General features: G+C 45.4%; 3 protein-coding genes across 3 annotated transcripts; 2 read left to right on the forward strand and 1 right to left on the reverse strand.

Moving 5' to 3' along the window:
• Nucleotides 1-14747: 14747 nt before the first annotated feature.
• On the forward strand, nucleotides 14748-16916 carry N0V89_011253 (uncharacterized protein; the record flags this gene model as incomplete). Its single annotated transcript, XM_056219986.1, has 2 exons — nucleotides 14748-16553; nucleotides 16698-16916. The coding sequence occupies 2 exons, from the start codon at nucleotides 14748-14750 to the stop codon at nucleotides 16914-16916; spliced, it is 2025 nt and encodes a 674-aa protein (XP_056067113.1).
• Nucleotides 16917-17923: 1007 nt separating this feature from the next.
• N0V89_011254 (uncharacterized protein) lies at nucleotides 17924-18852 on the forward strand (the record flags this gene model as incomplete). Its single annotated transcript, XM_056219987.1, has 2 exons — nucleotides 17924-17929; nucleotides 18010-18852. 2 exons carry the CDS (start codon nucleotides 17924-17926, stop codon nucleotides 18850-18852), a joined length of 849 nt encoding a protein of 282 aa, XP_056067114.1.
• Nucleotides 18853-23475: 4623 nt separating this feature from the next.
• On the reverse strand, nucleotides 23476-24013 carry N0V89_011255 (uncharacterized protein; the record flags this gene model as incomplete). The annotated part of the gene is made up of 2 exons (XM_056219988.1): nucleotides 23476-23808; nucleotides 24005-24013. 2 exons carry the CDS (start codon nucleotides 24011-24013, stop codon nucleotides 23476-23478), a joined length of 342 nt encoding a protein of 113 aa, XP_056067115.1.
• Between the last annotated feature and the right edge of the window lie 546 nt (nucleotides 24014-24559).

The following is a 24559-nucleotide window of genomic DNA, read 5'->3' on the forward strand; positions in this document are numbered from 1 at the left end:
GCCGGCGGACTAGACTAGGGTGGAGTGAAAGACGCGCGACGAGAAGCGAGCAGGGACAGGGACAGGGCCCCCGGGGCTCAGGGAGCTGGAGGAGCAGGCCTGAGGAGTTTAATCTCTAGGCGTCTTCCCCGGCGCGCTAGACTTTGCTGCTGCAGAGCGTCACATGTCGAGTCCTGTCCTGCCCGACCCCGCAGAGGGCCTGCAGTACGGGGCTCGAGATTTATCCACTGCTTCGTCTCGTGCAGGACTGGAGCAGGAGGGAGGGACGTGTATGCCCATCTCCGCCGCCCTGTCGTTTCCCCGTGGGTAGCTGGACTCGCACCCGTTGCAGTCAACCACGGTACTCTTGCGCGCACTACGAGGCCATGGTCAGGTCGTCGACACGGGCTGCAGCGCGGCGGACGGCACCCGAGTCACCAACGCGGAGCGGAGAGCGACTAGCCGGGCAGCCGCGTAGGAGCAGCAAACACTCGCTAACTCAATCAATCCGCAGCTCGTAATGCACTCCTGAAAGGGGTGCATGTTCACGGGAGATGTTAAATCATACTCGACTTACTGTTAAATCATACTCGACCTGTAAGCACTAACTAAATACTTCTAGTAGCTAGTGTAGTGGCCTTAGCTGCGTAATTTGCGTGTAATATATATTCTATTAGCTATATATAATATAATATCGTTGCCCTGCACCTCTTAGGGGTTTAGAGGTTAGTTCTATGTATAGAGGTTACTATATTTCTAGGACTATAAGGCAATTTACATACGTAGGTGTATATATTTCTAGGACCTTAAGCCTTACTACTGCCTAACTTAACGCGCGTAGATCTAATTAATTTAAGGTCCTTAGAGGTACATATTATTAATATAGCTAATTATCTTATAGAATATTAGTAAGACTATTACTATATATATAACTTAGTGTTACTATGTTCCTATACCACGTAAGCCATATAAGTAGGCGTAAGGCTATATTTATAGCTTAATAATAATGTTATATTTTTAAACTTAGAGAACTAGATCCTTACGCGTATACTATACGTAGTTATTTTATTAATAGCTTAATAGATAATAACGTTATTATTATATTATTTTATTAGCGCGTTAAGTTAACTAATTATATGTGTTTTACTTAGTATATATTATTTTAATTCTAATATATAGCACTATTTATCCTTCTCTATCCTATACCTTAACGCTAATATATAGTAATAATATTAATTTATCTCTAATTAAGTTACTATTATTACTAATAGATTTACTAAAGCTAGAAACCCTATTATTATTACTAGTACTATCGCCAACGCCTCCCTATAGATATTTTACTGAATATGTATATATATATAGATTAGATAGTATATGTAGATTATATAAGGTTCTAGAAATATATATACCTATATATATATACCTATAAATAGGCCTAGATATATACTTATCTACGTACGTAACCCTACTAATAGTCCTAGAAATATACTTATCTATACATAAAATACTAACTTCTAAAGAATTAGAGCTATTATTATAGAGCTTATACTTATTATATAATAATAATAGTAACCCTATTATCCCTAGTAACCTAAATCCTACGTACTTAAGTGCGCTACTACCGCCTATATAGTTATATAAATTAAGATATACTACTACTTAGGCCTAGATTACCTAGGGACTAGCCCATCACTACTTATATATAATAATAAAGATATAGAAAAACGCTAGCGTAGAAATATATAAGCTTCTTATATAGTATAAATAGTTTAGTGTATAGAAAAAGTAAGGGATAAAGTAAGAGATAAAGTTAAAGAAGATAGGCTATAAGTATAGCTTCTATACCTACGCCTATAACCTACGTAACCCTAATAGCAGATAGGAGATTTATTATAGGTAGATAGATAAATTTAATAAGTATAATTACGTCCTAAAAGAGGACGCTGCTCTATTTATAGTAGTATATAGGGTATAGTAGAAGGAGCTAGGTTTCTATAAGTACTTTATATTAAACTAGAATAATAGTATACTCCCTAACGCTTCTATAAGGTTACTATATAATTAGTTTCTACACTCTCTTATATCCTTATAGGATATACGCAATTAATAGAACTAATTATTATAATTAGAAATTAGGCCTAAGGGTAAGGCGAACGCGCTTATATATTTACTAGTAGCTAGTAGGTATTATATAAAGGTTAAGCTATCTATACGTAATAAGATTAAGCGTATTATATAGATTAACCTAGCAGTGCTAACTATCTTTAAGAAGGCACCTTAGGTTTTAGTACTTAACTATACATTTAAAATAAATTACTATAACTAACCTCTTCTATAAATTATGGCCCTAACTAGTAATAATATAACGCTTATACTAGGGTAGGTCCTCCTTAATACGTAGGACTAGGAGGCCTTTAAGTAGTGCTTTACTACTATTAAGAAAGTTCTTAAGGAGGAGCTAGTATTAAGGAAACTTAAGGTATAATCCCTAAAATATATATATCTATAAACGTAAACGCCCCTATAGTCCTAGAAATATACCTATCTACGCATACTAGGTAGATATACATAGATAGGTATATTTCTAGGACTAAACCTATTATTATATACGTAGATGGGTGTATTTCTAGTACTTTCTAATATTATTAGGTAATTATTATTAATTAAGAGTAAGCATGCCTAAACACTATATTAAGGTTATTTTAACCTAATTGCCCTAGCAACCTCCTACTTAACCTAGACAATATATTATTCTAGAATAATATTAATAACGCTACCGTATTTAACGCCCTTAGGTTAGAGTTTAGAGGTATAAATATTCTTATTTATAGATAGCACCTAAATAAGGATATAATAGCCTACGCCCGTATAAAGTGCCTAGAACTTAGTAGATAATTAAATAAGGATAAAGAGATAGAGGATACTAAGGATATAAAGCTCTTTTAGTACTACTAGTAATGGCTATTAACGTTAGAGATAGAGGAAGACTTTAAGTATATATATAACTAGATCTATTCTATATTACCTAAAATAGTAAGCTATCTTAAGCGCGTATAGTGGCTATATAAAGAGAAGATTATCTTCTACTAGATATTATAATTTACCTCTTTTAGTATACTTACTATATCTATTATTAAAGGCGCCTATGTAATAATTAAGCGCTGGCTAGGTTATAGTAAGTTAGATATCTATACTCTATTTACTTATATAGATTAATTCTAAAAGCACTATATTAATAAAGTTAAGCTGCGTAATATAGAGAGCTTATATAGGGTTACTAGTTATACCTATAATAATTTATTATACTAATAGGTTACTGGCGTTATCTATTTATATGCCCTATAAGAGTTTAGTTAGAATATTTCTAAGGCATAGAAACTACTTACTAAGTAAGACTTACAAAAAATAATTCTACTCTATAAGAAGTAATATATATAAGAGTATGGCTAGCTATGCTATTACTAGTGTATTAAACTACTTAAGGGGGGCGATAGCGCCTTTATACTAGCCTTAGAGTTTTACTAATATTAGATATATAATTATATAAAGGCTAGACGCTAGATAATAAGGCACTATATTAAGCCTATAATAAAGCTTTAAAAGTATAATAGGTAGAAGGTAAAGGACTCTATTACTAGCACTTAATAATAGGCCTTAACACATAAGCGCCTAAAGGCCTAGTTAGTAGTATCTAACGTAAGGATAATAGCTTCTTAATTACCTATTAGAACGCTAGCGTTAATAGCACTACTAGTAATTAGAGTAAAATAAGTATTATTAAATATATAGACCTCTTATAGGAAGAATTCTTAAATAACCTATAAGTAAGTTATAGAGCCTCTACTATAACCTCTAGCTATTCTACTACTATTAAGCTATATATATAGCGCCTATTCTATAGTGCTAGGGTAGTCTAGTACTACTAGTAATATCTATTTTACTAGTGCACTATATGTCTAGGTTTTTAATAATATATATAATATGGCTCCTTATATACCTATAAACTAATTTTACCTATTAGTAGAATACGCTACTCTACTAATATTATTTTAGCCTCTAAGAGTTTAATAAGAGTATGTCTATAGTAAATAACCTAAGGACTTCTATCCTTATTAACTCCTAAGGTCCTAGGGTCACGCTACCTACTTATATTATAATAAATAAGTAGAATTAGTTCTAGAAATACCTCTATCTACGTATATATAGTCCTAGAAATAGAGTAATCTATATATAGTAAGGAAACTATATATAGATTACTCTATTTCTAGGACTACTTCTACTTTCTTATTAAGGTTCTAGAAATATACCTATCTACGTACGTTATTACAAAGTATAATATATATAGATAGGTGTATTTCTAGAATCTTATTTATTTTAACTTAGCGCTCCTACCTTATATAAGGTTACTATAGTAACCTACTTATAGTTATTACGTATACGTAGTAAAATACACTCTATAGTTAATAACCTATAGCTATATTATAAGTCTTACGCACTATATTATTATTATTAGTTACTTCCTAGGTAAGTGCCTACTTATTTAATAATAAGCTCCTTATCCTTATAGTGCTCTTATACTCTTCTACGCCTATACCTATGCCTATACTAGAGCCTACGCCTATACTAGAGCTAGAGCTAGAACTAGAACTAGAGCTAGAGCCTAAGCCTAAGCCTAAGCTAGAAAGTAAGCTCTCTAAGCTTAATAATAAGAAGCTCTCTACTCTTACTAATTATAAGTTCCCTATCCTACTCTAGTCCTAGAAATAGGTTAGTCTATGTATACAACTCTAGACTCTAGGCCTAGTAATATTATAATCTACGTATGTTATTCTATATTTAGTCCTAGAAATATAGCTATCTACGTATATTATTCTATATTTAGTCCTAGAAATATAGCTATCTATATATATTATTCTAGATTTAGTCTTAGAAATATAGTTATCTATATATATTATCCTAGATTTAGTTCTAGAAATATAGTTATCTGCACTTATTACTCTAGACTAAGTTCTAGAAATATAGCTATCTACATATATTATATAGATATCTACTAATATATTTATAGCTCTAGTAGTAGTAGTTATACTATACTAGTACCTACGCCCTTACCTATACTTACCTACCCTCTATCCTGCCCACCCACCGCCTAAAAAGAAGGGTAAGAAGAAGAAGGTACCTATATACCCCCCTAGAGGAGAAGTAGAAGGATAACTTTAAGAGCTTATCTCTCTATATAAACCCCCCTAGATATAGATAAGGTCTAGTATATAGTAGACTAGAGTTAGCTCTCTAAGAGCACTTATCTATACTATACCTACGCTAAGCTTATTACTAGAGATAAGTATAGTATAGAGGCTAAGAATCTATATAATACTTACTATAAAAGTAGTACCTCTACTACTACTACTACTAGGCGCTTATAATAGGTTATTATAACCTATTATATATACTAATAGGAAGTAATTCCCTAAGATTATAAGGTGGGTTTTTAGTGTATAGCGTATTAGCTAAGTAGTAAGTAGTATATACGTTCTAGTAATACCTATATAGAGTTAAGGAAGGAGAAGGAGAAGAAGAAGGGTATATACTATAGCTATAAGGCTAATACTAAGAAGTAGGCTACTACCACTCTTAAGTGGCGTAATACCCTATAGTATAAGTACTAGGTAAAGAAGAAGGAGGCCTATAAGTAGTTATATTAATTAAATATGTATTATATATAACCTATAGCCTTAACACTTAATTCTATAGTAACCTAAATAATAATAATAATAATGTATAATACTAATTTATCTCCTCTAGAATAATTAGCTATATTAAGAATATACACCTCTAAGGACCTTAAATTAATTAGATTTGTACGCATTAAGTTAGGCAGTAGTAAGGCTTAAAGTCCTAGAAATACACACACCTACGCGTATAAGAAGTGGTTCTAGAAATATAGTAAACTCTACGCACTAAGCCTCTAAACCTCTAATAATAATAGGGCGACAATACTGTATTATATACAGCTATTAGAATGTATTTTATATGCAAATTACGGAGCTAAGGTCACTATGTAGGCTGCTAGTATAACTAGGCCTAGTGCTTACAGGTCGAGTATAATTTAACAGTAAGTTGAGTATGATTTAACACCTCCCCATGTTCACGAGTACCGGCGTGCAGCAGCTACTGCGACGGGTGCAGACAGCCAGTGACGACGTGTGAATTGTTTCGAGCCGGCCCAGCACGAAGGTAAAGAAAAAATAAAGCACTAAAGACTGCAGGCGGCACTTCCACTTCAAGCGATTCTGTGACCCACCGTTGTGCCGTGCTGAACCTGTGCGGTGCTGACGAGTAAGGACTTTGCGGCAAGCTGCGCGGGACGCCTGCATCGGCATCGTCACAATAAACGCACCTACCGGCTGCTGGACACTCACCCGCTCGGCTCAGAGTGTCGATCGAGGCTTTCCATTGTCTGCCGTTGTCTGTGGTCTTGGGAGCGGTCACCCACCCCAAAGCAGACCGACCACCATCGAGCGTTTTCGCAACAGTGGTAACGCGGAGAAGACGGAGTCAGTGCTCCCTGCGCTACCGCGTTCCAGGCTGCAGTAGCGCACAATGAGGCGTGGGATGAGGCCACAAACACGGCGAACTCGGTGTTGCTTGTTCGACACGAGGAACATCGCTACCAAAACCTTGTGTGCGACTCAGCCTGCGACGAGCTATCACATTGGCACACATAACAATACCACTATGGGGATGGATGGCTTCGTGTGATGAGCAATAGCTTTCACGACACCATTGACCAAGGGGATGGCCATGGCGGCTCTCACAACTATTGACAAAGAGGGTGGCCATAGCAATGACAAAGAGGCATGTGCGGGAAGCACGTGGCGTCCGAAAAGTACGATGACTGGCCTCGTGTGATGAGCATTGTCAAATTCCAACCATTGACAAAGAGGATTGGCCATTCCCTTCACGACACACTGACAAAGAGGGATGCCCATGTTGCGGGAAGCACGACATGGCGCCCAAAAAGTATTGAGAATACGCCCTTCATCCCGGTCGCAGCGTTCTCACTGGCAGCATCGGGAGATCGGACGAATATCGAAAGATCAACAAACGCAACAAACGCGTCAACAACACGTTCCACCACGCAAGCGCGTCGATAACACTCCGCCTCAGCTCGTGCACAAAACCTCCGAAATGACCTCCAACGACCAGTAGACTAGTGTACCACAGCATTCGATACTCGAAATAGAGCGACACGAAGTGGCACACGCGCCTTTCGTATTTTCATTTGTTGGGGGGAGAATGCGACATTTCGATTCTGTTGTTGCTACTCGTTGGGTCGCAGCGAGGCGTGGAGAGAACTCCGACCCCTTTCTAGTCTTCTAGTTTCTCTCATCGACGGCACGATCGATCATCGCGCAGAACGTCGCCCGCGTTTCTAGACTGTTCTTCACAAAGCCCAACTGCTACCTGATGACGAGCAGCGGAAGTCGTCGACAAGACAGATTGCGCGACGATGCAGCCCCTATGTCGCGATCTCTAAAAACACACAACTAGAACTTAAAGTCGTGCATGAGCGTCAAGACCCTGACAGCGCTCGCAGCGGCAGTACAAACTGTAAGAGTATGTAGGTTTATCAGATTCGACGTCGGCGTCGCACCAATATATTCGTTGGGCTGAAGAAGCCCCGGCGTGGCTGGAGACAAACTTTGCCAAGCTGATCTTAACGAGCGCAAGGTTTCAGGTGGCGAAACGCTCGCAGAATAGCACATCGTGTTGCTCGTGTAGGGTACCTTTGCAGATACATGAAACAGGCATTAGCAAAAAAGGTACCACTTCTTGACAAAGAGGCTCGTGCTGGGTTAAAGGTAGGTGTACCTCTACTGTGGTACCTTCCCTTAGAGCAGACGAAACAAAGAAGCGAAAGTACAGAACACGCAGAGTGTAGTAGAGAGGATCGACCTTCGACCGAGCAGTGAGGCGATCGTCTCCAGTCTCCTGATCAGACCAAACGTTCAAATACACAGACCGAGGAACATGTGATGTGTGCGGCGAGAGCAATGTGAAAGTATCGTCCACGGGTGGTGGGGAAGTACCCGTTCGCGTTAAGCCGCTTCTGGCCAACCCCACCGTGATCTGCTGTTTGTACACACCGCAGCTCCATTTTGTATACCGTAGCAACACGTGTGCAGCGAACACCACAGGAATATCACCGTACAGCCGGAGACATGCTCATAGGGCTCTGTGGAGGCAAGCAGGATGCACACTCTGTCTACAGCAATTAACCTTGGCTAGGAATCTGCGCGGGCAAGTCTTCCATCGCATCGTACCTCGTCGAAGAACATCGCTTCAAGCGCATACGGCTCGCCCGCACCGCTGCAACACCACCCGTCGAGAAGTCTGCTTCCGATCTCCACGTCCCGCCCGCTGAGCCAAGCCCAATTGACGCACAATACACATTCTCCAATGTCGGCGCGCTCCTTGAATTCGTGACCCTGAGATGGAGAGAAAACTGGGTGACCACGGATATATGGGATGAGAAAGTAGTAGACGCGCTGCTCCGGCGGCCCTTCTTCCTTCTTGTCAGCGTAGACGCACCAGTCAGCGTACGCTGGCAGCGCTTCAAAGACCGGTACGCAGCACGCCTCCCATCCCATCCCATCCCATCCATCTTCACCATACTAATCTCTACAACCCAGCTGTGCAACCAGCCAACTCACCCCACCCCCTCGAGACCTTCGTCCTGCGAAACGACGCCCACCTCTTCGCCCCGACCACCGGCCTCCAGCCCCTCTTCGAACGCGCCCAACTCAAGCTCCTCAACTCCACGTCCTCCCTCCCGTCTTTACACGCTGCACTTACGTCGCTGAATCTCCCCAACGAAGCACGCCTCAGACCAAGCTGGGACCAGTACTTCATGCAGCTTGCAGACCTCGCCGCCCACCGAAGCAACTGCATGAAGCGCCGCGTAGGCTGCGTCCTCGTGCGCGAGAAGCGCGTAATAAGCACAGGATACAACGGGACGCCGCGCGGGCTGACAAACTGCAACGAAGGCGGCTGTCCGCGGTGCAACGCCGCTCTCCCGGGCGGCTCCTCCCTGTCCACCTGCCTTTGTCTTCACGCCGAGGAAAACGCCCTCCTTGAAGCTGGGCGCGATCGCATCGGGAGTACTTCTATCCTTTACTGTAATACGTGTCCTTGTTTGACGTGTAGTGTTAAGATTACGCAGGTGGGCATCAGTGAGGTGGTGTTTAATATGGGGTATATGGTTGATATGAAGACTACGGAGGTGCTGGAGGAGGGGGCGTGAGGCTGAGGCAGTTTAGTCCGATGAGGGAGGGGCTGGTTGATTTGTCGGCGGGGAGGGGCCGGGGTGGGAAAGGATAGTATTGGTGGGGCGGAGGAGGTGGGTGAGGTTGGTGCGGTTGGAGATGTAAGAGAGGTGCTGGGTGATGAGGGGTTTGTACGGCCTTTGCAGTAATGCGGATTCTGAGAGGTAGGTGCATAGGAAGATGATACCCCATTTACACGTGATGAGCACGCTTTACTTTAAGCAATGATGAACACGTCTGTTCTACAAACGAGTAAATCTGCATACCGCAAACGCAACGTTCAACAAAGACTCACACCATTAGAACATCCACTTCATTTCGCACTCATCAAGTGAATATATCCGGGATCATCGCACCACATCTCGCAACACTCGGTTAAGTCCTATCCCCTTAGAAACGCCAAGACTCTCCCCCAGGTCTTTTTCAAATCTGAATTATAATATAAGCTTTACGTTGTAAAAACCTGGTAATAAATGTAAAAGCGTAGCATTTCATGGTTGTCAGGCTAAACTAGCGAATGGATAAGTCAACCTGGTGCTCCTGCTCCCGTTTAAACATCTTTTTTTTTTGGGATAGTTGCAACGCGTAGCTTTGGGGTGGTGTGAAAGCCGTGTAAGCCGTGAAAGCCGTATAAGTCATGTAAGCCGTGAAAGCCGTGTAGTGTATTTATATAAGTGCAAAATTCATCTATACGAATTACTAGCGTCAGTGCTGCTTACAATCACCCCAACCACCACCTATGGAAGATTTCTAGAAAGGTAGGGCTAAGATTGGGGCTGGCTGGTTAGAGGTGTGGTTACCGTAAGTATTTATGTTGGGAGGGAGAGGTGATGTGACTGGCGATGACTAGCCCCTCCCCCTATATGGATTCACTGACCAAGCTAGATATGGTAGCTATCGTGGAGGCCATGTCTGCTCGTACTCAGTGTTGGATACCTTGCTCTTTGCTTCGCATGTATACCTGGTACTTGAGCGGCGGATGGGTGCTTTGGGGTAAACGTTACGCCTTAACGGTGGTTGTGTGGTATGGTGTTATTTACCTACGGTGTAGTACTAGATGGGCGACGATACGTTCGCGGGTTTGGAACTTTGAACGGTGTTTGGTAAGGGTGGTGTGTTTAGCGGTACTGCATGTGTGATTTGCAAATTCTGGGTGAGATAGACTGGGGTGCATGTGGATGGAGACTTGGAATTAAGTCCTAGGTCTAGTTTAGTCCTTCAATCGATTTTCCGAGTACTTATGGTGGTTCGCTTGCGAGTTGCTCAAGCGACGTTTGCAAAAGCTGTGGTAGATCGCTTGGTGGTGATCTCGTGCGTGTACTTGTGTTATCGTTTGTACAGGCTTTGTGGTCATGCCAGTGGGAAGGTTTATGGAAAGGTGTTCGAACTTTCGCGAAAATCTAACGACTCTTTAATCCTAACCGGACAAGAAGTGATTCCTTATTTTCAATAGAGCGGTGGTGGTATTGGTGCTTTGCGAAAAGAATGCCCCCACCCTACTATGGTACAGCCACCTATTTTAATTAATTGTATTACCTATAGTATATATCTACTTAATTATAAGAAAAAATCCGTTGGTACACCTGTTTTGATAGCGTAGTGCCCTATTTTAACGTCTACCACAACAAGATCTAGCCAGTAATAGATTGAATGTATCATCTAATTGATAAAGGTTAGGGATCTGTACCATAGTCGGGTGGGGGCATTCTTTTCGCAAACGATAATACCTGCAAAAGTTGGGAAAGCACCGTTGTCGGCTCGTGATCCATGCGCAGATGTGTAGCCTTGTTTTGCGGGGGGAAGACACTCACTCGCGTTACCGATGTTACAGATGTTACCGCTCTCCTGTGACACGGCCTTTTGACGCGCGAATCATTTGTAATGCTAGACGATCTTCTGGCCTTGTTTGGGCAGGTGAAGCAAAGGGGCGTAGTACGATGCTGCAGTGGATGCTCAGAACCTGAATCAGATACTCACACGGCTTGTGGTGTCTCTGGCAGTCTTGTTGATCAACACTGACATCTGCTTTCCCTTCGTGCATGTAAATTTCGACTTTTTATCATCCTCGCACGCACCGATTCAGAAAAGGAAATGACTAATATTGGAGAACCGACACTAACATTTGCGGTAGCCACGGTGTACGTGGATGGCAGAGTTCCGACGGTAACATTCTATGAAGAGGCGGCGACCACGGACGGGCCTCAAAATGAACGTGTCTTATGGTTTACAACAGAACCTCATATTTGGAGCAAACTACCTCCAACTACGCCCGTATTTGTAACTGACACCCGACCCAACAGAGCCTCAACAGGGTTCTGGTGGAACGTGGGAGGGGGCATGTTGGAATATTGGATTCAGGGTAACACAAATATTGGGTTCAGCACCGCGATCCCCTTATCGGCGCCAGTGACGGCATCAGCATCCATTACGGCAGACAGTTCCAGCTCCTCTTCTACCGCATCTTTGATAACGGCCTCACCGACTCCTCCCTCCCCGGACCCCACCAACACATCAAGCGCAAATCCCACAAATGTCACGCACACTCCGAGCGCAAGCTTTACAAATGTCACACGCACCTCGAGCGCAAGTTCCATGACCGTCACACACACCTCGAGCGCAAATCCCACCAACGTCACACACAGCTCATTATCGTCTGGCGCAAAATTGGGTATAGGGAGTGACGCTGCGCTGGTGTTCGCAGTCATTGTCGCGGCCATAATCATATTCTACCGACGAAGGACGAAAACGAATACTTCAGCAGAGGTGGATACTGAAAGATGGAATAAGGCAGAACTACCAGGAGGCGGGATCCCAAAGCACATGGCATACGCTCAGGTGACTGGCACAGAGGTCCAAGAACTACCGGTGAACTCAGTACCCCAGGAGTTGGATGGTCATGCTGTATCGCGACAGTTGCCTGAGAAGGGTGATTCAGTGGGTGATGAGAGTGGAGGAAGGCGTGTACACGCCGCGGAAGAAAAAATGCTAGACGAGTTGAAGAAGGATGATGAGGCTTCCGATTTGAGACCCTAGCCTATATCCCTCTCCATTAAGGCGGGTTGGCCGAAGCACCGAATTGATGCACTGTCGATCCCGAAGTTCGTGGTCCAATTGCCATGTATCATCGTAACAGACGTTGATGATGTAAAGAATATTTCGATACTTTCGAGTACCCCCGTACCCTTCGTTGTCTGGGGAAGCTTGACTGAGCCCTCACTGGGATGATGTACTTCCGATGGTCTTCGGATGTTGATGAGAACGGGCTAGTGCTACGATGCACAGCGAGGACCTTGATCTTAGTAGCTAGTCCCCGGAGCGTAAAAGCATTGCAGATCTGCTCGAAGGCTGAGATCCATGAGAAGGTGTTGTTGCCCTGCAGCTTCTCGTCCACGATATCGAAGTCGACGATGATGTATACCGGTTGATTGATCTCCATCAATGCAGATTCGAGAAGTCTGAACCAGTCCATCTCTGTCGTGGCTTCGTGGAATGTGGCACATCTCAAAGCGGCTGTCTTTTCTGATTGTACTTTCTGGCACAAAAGGACAGCTTGTCGGACCAAGTACTTTAGGAGATCAACGGACGACACATCGTCCTGTGTCCCGTTGTTCGGAACCTTCAATGCGAGAAGGACAGGAATCTGTGCGTCATGCAGTTGTTGGATAACACCAACACAGAATTCTCGGACTGCAAAACGTGTCTGGAACTTAGACACTACAACAGATAGAGCTGATTCCGTACTGCTTGACCACGTTCGCAAATTCGGCGAGTCCCAGAACCTTTCAGACAAGGAACTAGAAGCTGCGCTTCGAGAACGTCTTCTTGTCATTGTCAGGTGATACTGGAATGCTTTCATAGGATCCCATATAGGAACAGACATGAGTGTTGTCATGATCTCAAAGAATTGAATATCGGAAAGGCGTTGGTTAGTGTCGATAAGAGCACCCGAATGTACTACAGCCATTTAGTAATGATCGTATCCTACATTTGAAGAACTTACAGGTCACCGTAGTGTTGACCTTTTCCAATAACCCCAATATTTGTTCCACTGCGCCGCGCATATGTTTAATCTCCGCTCTTTGGTCCGTCATTGTCACCATCATTTGTTGAATCTTGTCATGTACATCTCTGAATTCTGCTTGATGTCCAGCTGTCGCAAGGTCCTTGATAACGCCTGAGTGATATGCAATCTGCTGTAGGATGTCTTCGTATCGAAGCTCCACAGGCCTTGTAATACTGTGAACGAGATGCTTGAGTTTACTCTCTTCGAACCAGTCTTTCGCTCGGACTAGGAACCTTAGCAGGTGGGTAAAAAAGGTTGACCATGGATGCCTTCATCCGAACGGTAGGATACAATGCAGACCGCAGTTCAACCTGGGGAAGTATATCTGCGATCTCAGTGAGTGACTTGGCCAACGTCGCAGCCGCTTTCTCATGGTTGATAACTCCCTGTGTTCTGATATAAGCCTTTCGCTATGTTGCTATAGTGGTAGGTTCGGGTTGCTCACAGTCAGAAGAAGTTTGATCGAGCCCCACGCCAGGGCAACATACTCTGGATGATGTTGCGCAAGAACATCGAGAATGGATCCATAATGGTGAATTCGATGCGAAAGCTTCTCCAGCCATACCCATGCTTTAGACGGGGACCGCCGGGCTTGAAACGCTGACATGGAACGGTGTAGCTCTTGTTGCACTTCGGCTAGGGACTGTGTAGACGAGACATATGCGATCTTACGAGAATCTGCGGTAATTTCAAGGGAGTACCTGTCCCTAGCTTCTCTGAAAGCGTCTTCTAAGAGATTGCTCGCGGTATCACTTGAACAGGAATCAGCGTCTTCTGTGCAGACAATGAGAAGCGCCGAGCATACTGACGACTCTTTGTGGTCTTGTACCACGCCTTAATGTGTGCTTCATGCATTGTGGGTTGCGCATACAGTGTATAGGTGTCTGTATGTGCTCTGATTGAGTAGTAAACGATATCATCCTGCAGCGAACATTTGAATTGGAGTGTGCAAGTAGGCTGCCGCGACTTTCAGCCTTGCCAGGTGGTGTGCGCCCCTTCCACGTGGCGTCGGCTGGCTCGCTTTCGATGTGGCTATGCTTTTTGCTGGGGCTGAGCCTTGTGCTACGATGAGAAAATTTGTATCGCAAGGATGTCCGTGTTCAATTCATGTTCTTCCCGACGCTCACCCACGCAAGAATCATACGTTTGTCGGAAACTACATCAACACTGCTCCTTATACATTTACCCGCATTGCGAAACTTCCCCTTATACCGCAACCTGAGCGGTCATTGCCATAGACGCGCCACTATTGACATTGATTGGCGCAGTCCAGGTCGTTTCGTTAACGATAAGGTCCAACAGGGTAGCACCTTCGAACATTCTTGCATAGAATAAGCGAGAAAACTGCCAATAAGACTGCGAGGGCGCCCAATGGAATCATGTTACAAGGCTCAAAAGCACCTGCCTTGCAAATGCCACTTAACCAAGCATCTGGTGGTACTTCACAGAAGCTTCCAACCAATCTATATGCACAGGTTGGTGCGTCTGGCATTGGGAATGACGACACTGGCTATGGTTTTGGAGACGAATTGAAAAACGACGATGACGACATTGTGTCTCCCAACAAGCGACAGAAGGTCACCAATGTAACGACGGACGATGGATCGGAACATGTTCAAAGTTACTATACGCTATCACGAGATCAGACTGCTGCAAACGATGATTCGAAGTCCCGCCTGCGCGCACTTGGGGATCCGTCCGAACCACATAAGAATTATCCCCTTTTTGAGAATCGGGACGAACGAGAGAGTATCGGGAATCGACTATCGCAAGTGCAGCCGAGGCAATGGGCGCCTACTATATCTAGTGGGCAGTTTCAAAATCGATTGAACACGGAGCAGTTGCCTACTTTAAGAAATGTACAGCAGAACCTCTCTGGTGTCTCCAGAGCAAATGGAGATGGTTCGCGCAAAGACTTCCTGACCAGAAAGCACAATGATCGTGCTGAAGGAAAAACACTTCCGCCTATGGGACATGAAGATCTATTGAGCGTGCAGGATAATACGAATTCGGAGCCCAAGGAATTGCCACACATGAAATCAACTCGATCTCACAGGGGCCCAGAGTCGAACATTCAGCTGGAACAAGCAGCCACTCGAACTGGAAACGTTGAGGGTCAGGGTGGCAGTCTCACAACTGTCACACCAAGTACAGATACCCAGCAAAAGAAACTAATGGATAGAATACGATTTCTTGAGAAAGAGAACACAAGACTCAAGAACCCCGAGGCACAGACGAACATCTTGTTGATATATCATATCATGGACAACGGTTCCGAGTCCGATGACGATTCAACGCCATACCTAGATGCCCGTCAGTGGTCGATTGGCGGCGGCCAGGTTTTCTTGAGAGCAGAAGCGCCTCTTGCCGATCTGGAAGGCTACATACAACGAATGACCGGAATTGCTTTCGTGGTCAACAAGTACTACAAAGCTCATCAACAGGCCCGCGAAATTGAGCAATCCGAACGTAACAACACAGCACTTCCATCGCCTGTGCCGATCAGAGAAACAATATTACTGAAATCCACCAGAATGTTGGAAGCCATGACAGCTTACATGAAAGAGACGTGCGGCTTCACGCAGCAATTTCCAGACTTCGACTCCCACAGACCAATAGTGTTCCCATATCTTTTCTGGTTCTGGGACAGGCGGACCAAAGCATTCAGAAACCTGGGCCCAGAGCATCAAACATATCTGTTCGCACTGACAACTTGGATCGAAAACAGCTACTGTGATCTTTATGATCGCGTCGAGAAAGAATTGTCGGAAGAAACCGTCAGTAATGACCCCATTCCTTTCCTGTTCAAACCAGAGGAGACAGTTGTCATTAAAAAGGAGCAGACTTGGGTCGCTGGTGTGGTAACACATTGCGCCTCACATAAACGCACGGAACAACAGACTGTCAGTGAGTTCCAGTCTGTAAAAGACGACGACGATAGTGCTTGGGGTCTGGTATCACACTTGCATGACCGCAGCATGCAGAAGACCGTTGCTAATCGGTCGGCCCAGAGTTCTTCGAAGAACACAAAGCAACATGAAGTCTGGAATGTGAAATACTGGACTTATGCATATGATGGTTCCTTCTATCGAGTTGAGCGGCATGTTGATGTCCTATTGCCAACTGCCGAGAAAAAGGGAGTTAGAGAGCTGGATGCTTACCCAATCCGTTACGCGAGCAAGGACGTACGTGATCTACTGGAGCTGCGAGGCCGAACGTTCTGGAAGTGCAGGCATCGCAAGTTCATGTCATACGAAGACAAGTCCAGTACTTACGGCGTGAGACCACTTCCCAGACTTGCGACATGACATCGAATCTAATCGTAACAGAACACCGAAAGATTCATGGTTGACTTTGGTACCTACAGAGAACTACACTCTAAATCGACCTCATTCAATGACCAATATCCTCTCATGAACGATAGCAGCACACGAAGAATGAGTGCGAGAATCATGGAGGCCGATCATCCACCACAAGGTGCAGAATTGTATGCGTTTCCAGCAAACATTGTGGGTTATAACCTACGTAGCAAAAAGTGGAGTACGTAAGAATATTGCAGGTAGCGTAACACATTGGACGCTAAGATTGTGACTAGTTGACCTCGAGGTTGACTCTCCGCCGATCCTTGTGCAGGGTCTGCCTCGAGGCGCATATAGTGTTTCCAATGACAGGAGGCTGTCGCATATGAATCGACGAGGCTGGATCCCTCGCTTACCGGTGTCATTGTCCGTGCGCTTGATCGAAAACGAGCGTGAACACTACCGAATACAGAGGCTCTAACCTCCACGACATACCATCTACTAGCGCAGATACGATAGCATATGGAAAAGTATCGTGGCTTTGGGGAACGGTCTCCTACATTAGTTAACGGGTTACAGACAGCTTTCAGCTCGCCACATTCATACCGGTCTTACGTGAAGACACTATGTTCTTGCACGCCGTCTCTCATGAATCTTTATCAATTCCTCACCGAGTCAAAAACTCGGTCGGCCTATCGAATCTGCGCAATGGACTTCCGCTCTGGAACGGGTGAGCCCGCTATACGGGAAGGCCTTGACATACATCAACTCGGTGAAGAAGTTCGAGAAGATGAAGTCTGCTTGGCACCTGGTGACAGGAAAGGTTCTCGCGGGATAAGCAGCAACAAGGACGAAGAAGTTCAGGGGCGCATTTTGATTATTGAAGATCTCTCGAAGGAGATAGTGGAGCTTTTGGGAACTCTATTAAGCATCGATCCGTTGTTCTTTGCCTTACACTTGCACACAACGCAAAGGACAAGCTCGCACCACCCAACCCCTGACGAAGCCACTCTGCCATCGCGGTTATTAGCACAAAACTATGCCAACATCGTGTATCACCGATTAGTGATTTCCGAAGCGGGAGCACCTGTCAAGGGTAAATACCTGCGAAACACCACTATAAATCGCAAGCTGGTATTCCTTCGTTCTACGGACATTGCTCTAGCACAGCATTGTGCATCGGTCATACGCATCAAGAACCGGAGAGGGCATTGGCTAGGTAGGCTCCTCCTATTCCTCGAGGCTGATCCCTAATAATGGTTGTAGCCTTGATTCTGGTAGACCCTCCATCAGCAATGTAAACATAACAAACGAAGCAAACAAGGAGATAGTCATGCTGCAGTTTCGACATTTCTTAGGTACTTACGAAGATTTCATGGAGCCTCCCCGATTCTCCAAAGAAGGCAACGTTGGCAGTGAAGTGCCTCCATCCGAGCAAGGCATGTTCGATGATCTTCAGCGGTACTGGACTTGCGCGCGCCCATCAAGTTTTAACCCAGAGGATCTCTGCATTCAATCACTCGCATACTACACACTACGCATCGCAGCAGCAGAATGGTTGAAATATATCGCGGTGATGCAACAATGTCTGAAACAGTACGAGTACAACCATGGTCAACTGCCTGCACTTTCACTCGATAAGTTTGATGGAGATCTTCGGGAGCTGCAGAGCTGGAGACGCCGGACGTTGGTATCCCAGGCCAAGATCAAATCGGTCCTGCGCTTCCTATCACCGAAACATTGTGGCATGGAAAAGCCTCAACGCGATCTAGAATATCTTAGCGAAGATTTCACGCACATTCATGAGAGCATAGACGCTGTTGGTCGACGTCTAGAGAGCATGCTCCCTGTTGTTATGAGCTTTGTGCAGATCACCGACGCACGACGCTCTTTCGCTGAAACAGCAGATATTAGTCGCCTGACTATTCTCGCACTGATTTTTGTACCATTGACGTTCGTTTCAAGTCTGTTCAGTATGAATACTGAATATTCGCCTGGCAGTGGCGACTTTTGGGTTTATTTCACGGTCGCTATTCCCATAACGGGGTTGGTTGTGCTTATCGCAAGACCACCGGTCGCTTTGACGAGGAAAGCACTGGAGTGGATACAGGAGAGACGAAAGAAGCCAATAGCGAGACGACGTGCTACGTCGAAAAGTGAGTCGATTGCGGAAGAGATGTCTTAGCACACTAATGCGAGAAGCCTGGATGGAATAAAGATATCTTGTGCATTTAGTCGCCTTGTACAGACTTGTGTCGGATCTGTTGGTAGTAATCCCTCACCGACACGCGGTGGCGTTCATGCCCCACAGATGTGGCATTATCTGCAATCGAATAAGGTTGCATCGTTATACGAGCAACTGCTCTACGTGCTTTGATCTGATAAGCGGGTCGAAACTTAAGTGTCGTGTTTCGCTTCTAGTTGTTGGGTCTAGGATAACATGTGTACCTATGATTCCAATTCTAAAGACCGTATAGCTTCGATTGTAAATCCTCACTCCTATTTGCCTCCGTCCAGCAACTCTTTCCCTATTGCCGCTGGTGGAAGCTAGGCTGCGTATGTCGCCTACTCCAAATATAGCCTTGGTAGCGCGCTTGCGCATTCTGAAATTAGAGCGACGAGGTACCCATAGAGACTGAGCCATATTTACAAATTCGACCGCGAGAAAGTTTGCTATGAGCTCTGGGATTATAGGACGGAATGGTATATGAAGGGAGGAAGGCTGAGGCTGAGCAAGCCTTCGACAACTACGATCGCCACCAGGGCCAGAGAATGTTGGATTGCTCTCACCGGTCCTTTGAAATCAGACATTCTCTGGCCATCCATGCTCATGCTCCTACCGCTGTGTTTCGGGGTCATCTTTGCCTTAGAACATCATCTTTTCTTCGCACGGCCATCAGGTATGTTCGTGCCCGACACCAACTACATGAATTCGTCGAGCATACATCTCTCGACACAACAGGCCGATTTTGCCATCGGGAATATTTTATGCTGTTCTCGTGAAGATCTCTCTCAACACCGCTGTCGGCATGGCGTACATTCAGCTGTTTTGGGCGGCAATGTTCAAGGACCCACAGAGGGTATCGGCAGTTGATACCATGTTCTCGGGACTTTCAAATCTATGGTTTGGTGGAAAAGCCCATTGCTACTATTACTTGCGCTCATAGTGTGGTACGTGCCTAAACATTTGGAGGGTATAAGTTGTAACGTGTTGATGAGCGCTAGGCTGAGCCCGCTTTGGAGCATCTTTACACCTGCCACGTTGACTGTTCGAAATAGAATTTCAGCCATTGTGGGATTTCGAGAAGACTTGTGGGGCCGCTGGTGCTGGGGACTTCGTATAGATAGTGTAGATGTTATAGCGAACTTAGGAACATTTACTCTTCATATTCTGGTTACCGGTTGGGGTGGAGTAAGACGTAATGCTGGATATCCTACCTCACTTGTAACGGCGAGCGCATTTTCCCTCAGTAGTCAATGATGCTATTTAAGCGCGCAACACCATACTTGTTAGCTGTTTTCTACCACAGGATATCTTTGTTAGAGGGTACTATATCACGCTCTACAAGCGAGGCTTCCATGTTGGTCATCTCATCGTGCTCGGTTGGGATGAAACCTTGGGACTGGGTACTTAAATGGTTACTTTCGAGCCAACTTAGAGCGTCGGCGCCACTTCACGATGACACGGGAAGCTAGCGGCGAACATCGTCAACAGAAACTTGGCGAGTGGAGAGGTGAAAAAACGCTCAGTGACAGTACTGATAAAAAGGACGACCTGCTCGTCTCTCCAGGCAGCCTGAATCACTTTGTGACTCACAGAGCCAGGACAAGTCTCCCTACTCTATCTGTCGGGTATGATTGACATTGAGCTGTACAAGGTCGCTGGAAAAGCTCTCCTTTGTCAGCCTCTTGAGCCCGAGCATCGCAAGGCTTGACACCTCTGACTGCGACGCTGTCTCCGCCTTTGCTTCAAATATCTCCTCAGTCGCCGTCTCTGTCGTTCCGACGGTGCCCGCGCGCCCTACGCCTTTGGACCTGGGGTATTCGAGTGTGGGCATGGTGTCGAAGAGATAGTCGTCCCTACCAGATAATTTGGCAGTGAGGTGGGAACGATCGACCGCGTGAGAGTCTACGGGGAGGACGAGAATAACAGGGAATGACCCTGTAGGAGTAAAAGCTGGCACGTCAGCGGCTGACCCAGTAAATTGTCGGGACCTTGCCCAGCGCATCTGGCATGAAATACCTAGTTTAGGACGACTCTATCGTTCGCCAAACACCATGTTCTGAATCCCTCCGGTGTAACTAGGCTTTGTCTTGATTATGGCGACCTCGCTCGCGCGGCCGATGAACCTCGCAAATGCCTTTTCGACGCAGACGTGCTTTCCGGGAGTCCAGTGCTCGACGCTACGCTCGAGCAACAACTCTGGGAGACCCCATACTCGACAAAAGGGCGATATGAAGCTCTAATTGACCTCTGTCCGGTATAAATATCGATCCAGCTGCTCCCAGCGCTTCTGCGACTTGTCCATAAAGGTTCCGCCAGTACTCCTCGAGCGACGGCTCTTTGTGGAGCACCGTATATACAGCGATTCCGAAGTAGGTATACGGATCGCTAGGCGACGTCGGTTTCCATCTACGGCGGTCTGGCGTTGACGGTGCTTCAGCTTGAAGCTTTTCAGCGTGCTGATTTGTATGGTATGCGATTTGGATCAAGCAACTCAACGTCGTATAGGGCAATAGTAGAGTCGATGTCTACATGCTGAGGTAACTGAGCGCGTGCGAAAGGTGGATCGTGGACTTCGAGCGATTGCCAGGCGGCCGTCGGTGTGCGCGCGGTAAGTGAGGTGAAACACCATCTTTTCGAACGTACGTTGTGGATTTCACGAATTCAGGATCATTGCTGATAGATATTGCACATTTCGACATGCTTTCATATACTGGAAATCTCCGAAAAGGCGTGTTTCGGCTGGTAATTGATATTTGCTAACATCATGACGCAGGTCTAGGTGATTTGGCATCAACCTTCTGATTGGCCATCTATCAATAGGTGGCCCGTGTACGGGCGGTGTTGCTGATGCATGGGACAAAAGCTGCTGCTGTCAGCTCACGAGGCTGAAAAGGCCAAGATTACAGCAACCGTCCGATATCGTTCTCGAGACAATCCTCCTACAGCTTTCTCCATCTATCGATATTAGGACATTCCCATCAAGCGCTGTTTCGGATATGTTGTGTTGCCTTCTCGCGAAGCTAATTCCTCTGATCATTGACCATCAGTGTTGGTCCTGAGAAGAGCAGTCGGGTATGCGAGAATATCCTTGCGGTGAAACAGCCTTATTTCCCCTCTACCAATTCATTTGGCCTCTAATAAAGCATCTGGAAGTCCACTTCTCTCACATTTTCTGTTCCGGATCGGCGGATTCCAATCATAGGTGCATCTTCGGCTGGGCTTTCCACAATCTTGGGTGGACGCAATGAATACGGAGACAGGCACAAGAAGGAATGTTATCAATGGCAAACTTATTGGAGAACTTTGGTATTGCCAGTGTAGGGAACAAGTGGTAAAGACCAAAACGAGAAATGGGCAGATTGAAGAGATATGTATATTGTCGCCCAGTATTGCAAAGTAGGATCTCGAACTGATGCCTTTGTCTAGCTCTCGAATGCTCCTCATCAACATGCTCCTTCTTTCTGTGGCAGAAGGATGAGCCGCATGAACGCCAAAGAAGAGAAGATCGAGCCTTTTCGAACCGAAGCCCATCTCAACCGCCCAACTCTCAGGGAGATAGTGTTTCTACATTCTCAGGCATTCAGCAGAATAGAAACCAAGTAGCCGTTACTGGGCAAAGTGTCGATAAGAAAAGTAGGTCAACATGGAATTATCTTATACTGTGCTCCTGGCATCACTAAAGTTAAATCTCCATAACTAACATTATCATCCAAGGCATCGCAGGCGACGAAAATCAGGCGTTCTATTATGGTCCCACAACCACCAATAATTACTACTCTCACCGCCCTGAGCCAAGAGCAGAGCCTTCTATGCCAATGCACTACGGCGGGAGGGATGATCCACCAAGTTCGAGGCAAGACCGGCCCATGGATAATATGCCTTCGCTACAATCACCACGGTCATCGCAGCCTATTTTACCTCCATTGGGAACTGAAGACCATCAACATTATCAAGATGCTCGCTCGGGGGCACAATACGTTCCCACCGAGCGTCGTTACCAAGGCGTTTGGGACGTTTCGCGAACAGTCTTCCTCCCAGTTATCTACCAAGAGATTCGATACCAACAAATTTGGGATATATCGGCAGGCGTTGATCTCCCACAGATCCTTATCGACGTACGATATGATTATTTAAACTATACAGCCGCTTTTCCAATCAACATAACGCGGCCATCACCATCGATGCCACCCCGAGTATTCCTTGTACCACCACAACATCCGCAAGCCCAGCCACAAGAGCATCCGCAAGTCCGATCACAACAAGGTCCGGAAGTCCAACCACGGCCACAGCCACAGCCACAATCAACACCATTTCCAGTAGCATACGGCGCACAAACAGTATCACCACCGAATCAAGCTCCATGTATTCCAGCAAACCTGCCAACAATCTCTTTTACACCAGCGCATTTAATACAGGATTCTGCCTCCCCCAGAAAAGCACCATCTTCCGCAGCAACAAACCAACCGCTTGTTCACCAACCTCATGAGGCACCCACAGACTGTTGCTCATTTATACTAGCCTTTCTATGCTGCTGTCAGTCTGCAAGTGACAGTCGGTTACAAGCCTTATGACCGTGTAGGCTTATGAGGCATGGGATAGTTTATCCAGGAGCAACGCGATGCCGGCAAAATCGGTAGGCCCGATTGCTGATACATGGCATCTATTCGACTTGACCTTTTGCCAAAGACCTCCTGCCACGTTAGTGCCGATAGTTCCGATGACAACGTCGCTTGATTCAACGTCAACGAACCTGCCGTATCCTGGTGGGCCAGTGGCAGGGGTTTCAGCTTGATCTTTGTTGGAAGACTGTTCCTCAGTATGGACCTTATCATTCTGGGGAACGGATATTTCTGGAGGAGGCTCAGGGAGCAGTGGAACTTGCTGGAGCGCAACAGTTTCATCCTTGTGCGTGATCTATTAGTTTTGGAAAACAAATCGTCATTTTCCTGGCATGATCTCACATCATTGGGACGACTTACGGAATCGGCGGTGAATGGGGGAACACCGAATTGTGCTGCACCTCATTAAGATCGACATGGCATATAGTGCTCAATGTATGCTTACCTTGAGAATCAAGAGGAGCTTGACTTAGAGTATCCGTTGTCGTAACGTTCGCCATTGTGACAGTGTTACCAGCGCCGTCCTTCTTAGATGCCATTTGGATGCAGAGTATCAAGTCTAGCTTGTCGCTTTGCAGAGAAGCGAGAGACTCCCTGATGCGCCTTTCTGTCCTCTTTTCCTGAGGAATTCTTAGATACCTTTTTAAGGACCTATGCGCAGGACGGGAGAAAGAGGTTTGCAAGACGTGGTTCAGAACCTCTACCTTTTGCGATATCCCTTGAAGTAGTCCTAGTATAGCTGGGGTATGGAGAGCGTCGTTCCGCCTGATATCCTGAATCGTGATGGAAAACGAGTCGAGTTGATCAGTGTAGGATTTTCTTCGCGCCGGATAGTGCTTGATATGGTCTCTCAGCTCTAGAATCGCGTCTCCGACTTTTAACACGTAGCCCACAAGCTGTGAGCCTCCTGCAAAGCAGCCCAATATCTCGACACCAGACATCCGTAATCCGTATTGGGCACCGGAGATTAAAGATAAAACTTCAATGTCAGCGGAAAGGACAGTACACACCTGTGCCGGAGTTAGCAAACCCTAATTTGGAATCTT

This window comes from Didymosphaeria variabile (assembly GCF_027946475.1).
Source record: "Didymosphaeria variabile strain IMI 356815 chromosome Unknown scaffold_8, whole genome shotgun sequence".
NCBI lineage: Eukaryota > Fungi > Ascomycota > Dothideomycetes > Pleosporales > Didymosphaeriaceae > Didymosphaeria > Didymosphaeria variabile.